General features: G+C 34.2%; 1 protein-coding gene across 1 annotated transcript in view; it reads right to left on the bottom strand.

Annotated features, from left to right (window-relative positions):
- LOC119573370 (protein ALP1-like) overlaps positions 1-3641 on the bottom strand; it is a 4216-nt gene extending 575 nt beyond the window's left edge. Inside the window, exons 1-2 of the mRNA XM_037920586.1 lie at positions 3330-3641; positions 1-1875 (exon numbers count right to left, since the gene is read on the bottom strand). The exon at positions 1-1875 is cut by the window's left edge and continues 575 nt beyond it. Of these exons, the coding sequence (XP_037776514.1) occupies positions 967-1875; positions 3330-3581 (1161 nt within the window). The 5' untranslated portion in view covers positions 3582-3641 and the 3' untranslated portion in view covers positions 1-966. The remainder of the gene's footprint in view (positions 1876-3329) is intronic.
- Positions 3642-5000: the final 1359 nt, after the last annotated feature.

Below are 5000 nucleotides of genomic sequence, written 5' to 3'. Positions count from 1 at the left end.
AATAATAATAATAATAATAATAATAATTGCAAACGTGACAAGTAAATCACAGTAGTTTCCACTGGCTTTCAATGAGACAGTACATTTAGTATTCTCTACTTTAGTTTAATCTGCAGCCTTCAGATAATAGAATTGGAAGCTGATTAGGTAAGCTTTGGAACAAGCCTGAGGTCGGCTACACTCAATCACGTGCCAAGCCTGGAATTTCTTTCCAAATCTCTGTAATGTTTTATAACCATGAGGATCATTTAGGACTATTCCATTGATAAAATAATAATTTACAAAGGGTTAGTGTAAAGCATAGCATATTCGCCCTGTTATTAAAAAAACAAAAATTTTGAATCAGATTTATGTCCTAACCTAAGCATAACCTTGTATGGCCAAGGAATCAACACACTTGTCCATTGAGGGTTAAAGCCTTGTGGAAAATCAAGTAATAAAAGATACTTGGAGACAGAAAAGATTTGCTAAACAATGCAACAAGTGATTTTATTATACAGGAATAAGACAAATGAGACTAACAGCTGTATGCTTAAAGAAATTGTAAAAAACGTATTCATAAGACTGATATTCAAACACTGATCCAAAACCCTTTTTGACGTCAGTTGTAAAAAAAAATAATAATAATAATAAATAAATAAAATTTAAAAAATATATTTTTAAAGGGGAAATCGAGTGATGTCATAAAGTTTACTAATTGACTCTTTAGTGACTAAGCACTGTGTATAGCTATTTCACAGAACAGAACTACATGAACATTACTTTTTCCATTGGCATTGAGTTACAGCCTCAACACGAAGCAGTATGTGCCTTGCAAGAAACCGCTTCCCAACTGGTATAAATAACCATCACAATCTTCCAAGAAGAATGAAACTGCAAAAACTCATAATGTGTATTTTGATACCAAAAACAGTGGCAACTAATATAAACACTTCATATTTTAAGACTTATTTTTTCTATATCCAACTATTTTACAAAAGTAATTCCTGAGTGTGCTATTGTCTTTGCTAGGTCATTCCTTTTTTGTTGCACCTCTTCTGCATAGATCTTTGTGAAATGCAGACTTGATGCTTTTCTATTCTTGGGCTCGATGTCAACTGGACTACTACCATAACCTTCCACTTTTAAAATAAAATTGTGTAAAACACACGTAGCTGCAATAATTCCTGGCACCCTTTCCACTAGCTTCATGTCTAAATCTTTTAGTCTTCTAAATTTGTGTTTCAGGAGTTCAAAAGCTCTTTCTATAGTACACTGAGTAAATGCATGACACACATTAAATTTCTTTTGCACTTCTGTAAGAATTTCTTTATCTTCATAAGGCACAATCAAATAAGATGTCAAAGGATATGTTTCATCCCCAATAATGTGATACAAATGAGGCAAACTGCCCTTTTGCAGCAAAGCTTGCAGAGGGCTGTTCCTAAACACACGAGCATTGTGCACCGATCCCGGCCACCCTGTTGTGATGTCCAAGAACTGTAAGTTGCTATCACACACAGCTTGAAGTTGCATGCTTGTAATATTGTCCCTATTTTTATATGCATCCACATACTGTGTAGGAACTGGGATGCCAATTTGAGTGCCACCAATTATCCCTACAACTCCTGGGAATCCTGTCTTCTTCATGAAATCATTTGCCACCTGCTCGAGGTGGTGCTTTTGTGGCCAAATGATAATTTCTCGCATCACTAGTGTTAGCGCACCACAGACATCTATCAGGGAAGTGTGTAGAGTCTCTACTCCAATTTCAAATCTCCCTGCAACTTCTTGAAATGACTCCTGGTTGCCTAACAGCCATAATGTTGCCAAAATCTTCTTCTCTGTTGTCAAAAAATTATTACAGATGTGTGGTGCCAGAAGAATACATAACTCCTGTCAACCGGGAAACATAAAAATATATTTTATTTTGATGTCCTGTAAAAGTACTTTATCTATAAACTGCTCACTTCAAATATATCAGACACCTTGTGCCATTTGTTATAATGGTTATTCTTTCCTTTTTTATGACAAACCAGTTTCAGCAAAGCATTATAGAGTGAAGAAACTAACAATAAAAGTTTCTAACCTAATACTAGGGAATCAGGTTCAGATTGATCACTTGTTAATGATCTATACTATATACTATAATATACCACTTACTTGGGCAGATATACCTAGGAATAGCACATAATGTCTCTCTCTTACTTTCTTTTTCCTTACTGTGTATCTAAAAAGAAAAAAGAAAGAAAGAAAAAAAAGAAAAAAAAAAAGAAAGAAAGAAAGAAAAAAATACATATATATATATATATATATATATATATATATATATATATATATATATATATATATATATATATATATAATATATATAATATATATATATATATATATATATATATATATATATATATATATATATGTATATATATATATATATATATATATATATATATATATATATATATATATATATATATATATATATATATATATATATATACATACACACACACATATATATATATATTTATTTATTTTTTTTTTCCAATCACCCAAAACTTGGAAATACTAGACTGATAAGAAGGATGGCATTTGTGTTTACATGATGAATGGAAACAGAGCCATCTCTTGGCCTTGAACAATGCCTGGACATCTAATTCATCTATAGACAATAACAATAATAATTAGGACATATCTAATATTGCTATATATTTTGCATGATAATTATTTAGTTTCACACAGCCATCCAATCTTGCAATAATTATTTCTACTCTCAAATATTCACACCGTAATATGCATGAATCTCCATCATTTTACATGGCAAATGATATAAACGAAAGCATTGGTAATGTTTAGGAAGTGACCCCATCCTTCTGAGGCTAAGTTTCTATTAATCTTGACATTCCTGGGAAATCCACAAACATCACTGTATGAACCAAAAACCTCCCTATTAGGGGCTGTCCCCTGACCCCCACCTGATTGCCAAAGTATTTTATGTCGCAACCTATTTTCCATTTTGTTTTAGATTATTTAGTGCATGTGCATATAATTTCATGTATTAGTGTTTCGGTTTTCTCTTTGATTATTACAGTGCCATTACATTTACCTGTAAATCTATACTGATGTATCACATGTTACACAAATTTCTTGTTATCAACTTATGAAGGTCATACCAAAGATGAAATGCGTATATATATAGTTGCAAAGGTTATGTCATAGATCTAATGCGTTTAATTTTCAGTGTCCAATACAGACAATTTTTACCTTGTGTACATGGCTATAGAAACCTGAAAATATATATTTACCTGTATCGTAATAACTGTGTAACTCTGTATGGTTTCACTCACACTGACAGTGCTCCTCTTCATCCGAAAACGATTCACAAACTCCGGATCTGCGAGGAAATGGAGAGCCCTGCCTTTCTCTCCCTCCACACGTTTCTTCTTGGCCGGGGGAATTCCCTCTTCACCTGCGGCCGACAGAACACACAATGCTGCCGTGGTTGCCGCAGTTATTTCCGCTGCAATGTTGACAGGGTCGGTAAGAGGATCGTCCAGAAGCTCAGACAGCAGGAGCACACCGTTTCGTTCGGCGCTCATGTTTGTTTTTGTTTTGGTCGGCGACGTCACGCGTTTGTGGATTCACCAGGGTTGCATGCGGATTCAAGCAACTGCGCTCAACTGCAAGAATTTTTTTCTTATTTCAATGGTAATAAATACATGACACAGTCAAGTATAAAGAGATAGCGTATATCGTGAACAAGAAACTTGTACACATACAGACATATGTGTATGCGTATTTATGTATATGTATATGTGTGTGTGTGTGTGTGTGTGTGTGTGGTGTGTGTGTGTGTGTGTGTGTGTGTGTGTGTGTGTGTGTTTATATATATATATATGTATATATGTATATATATATATGTATATACATACAAACAACACACACACACACACACACACACACACACACACACACACACACACACACACACACATATATATATATATATATATATATATATATATATATATATATATATATATATATATATATATATGTATATATATATATTTATATATATATAAACATCTGTGTGTGTGTGGGGATGGGGGTGCATTCGTGCGTGCTTGCGTGTTCATATATCTATTTATCACACACTGCAAAGCTTGTATTTGCAAATCCCACAATTCAGCGTGAGTCTCCAAAGGTCAAAGCTGTGGAGACAAAGTGTTGGCAGGATTATCATCCAAAATGCGCGGAGTCAAATGCCATTATAAGATGAATCTTCTGCTATGAATCCTGACAGACTCAAATGCTTGAGGGGTTCTATTCCAAGAATTTCTATAGGCCTGCCTTCCCGACATTTTTTTTTTCCATGCGACCGAACTCACTTTCCCAAAAAATAACGTTAATCTTCCAAATATTAGACTCCTTACATGCGACCCACAATCTATACCATTACCCACAAAGTTTGCATAAATTGACCAATGGTATTACGATGAATAACCAATTTTTTGCGCCTTAAAAAGCCAAAATTTATTTATCTTGTATCTGAGAAGGAATCAGTACATCTATGAGTTCTCTAAAGCTTTTGAAGAAAGGGTAAGAAGGTGACAGACATACCCCCCCAAAAAAATGTGTGTGTGTGTGTGTGTGTGTGTGTGTGTGTGTGTGTGTGTGTGTGTGTGTGTGTGTGTGTGTGTGTGTGTGTGTGTGTGTGTGTGTGTATTGACGACAAAGACGAAGTATCGAATGAGCAAATAATGACAAAGTAGCCTACTAAAGATTCACAGTAATGCTCATCATCACCGGTTTGTACACTTTGACCATCATACCCCCCAAAAATACATGGGGTATACTAATTATTATTAAGAGTGTTTCTTCTATTTCCCTTAAAAAAGTAATAAATAAATAAATAAATAAATAAACGTACTATAATCTCAGCAACTCCTTAGAAGGAATTTCACTCATTCATGTTAACTCTGTACAGTGAGCCCGGCGGCATTCGATATCAACAA

Source organism: Penaeus monodon, chromosome 5 (assembly GCF_015228065.2).
Source record: "Penaeus monodon isolate SGIC_2016 chromosome 5, NSTDA_Pmon_1, whole genome shotgun sequence".
NCBI lineage: Eukaryota > Metazoa > Arthropoda > Malacostraca > Decapoda > Penaeidae > Penaeus > Penaeus monodon.
The sequence above is the reverse complement of the archived record's forward strand: the minus strand, read 5'-3'. Positions and strand labels throughout refer to the sequence as shown.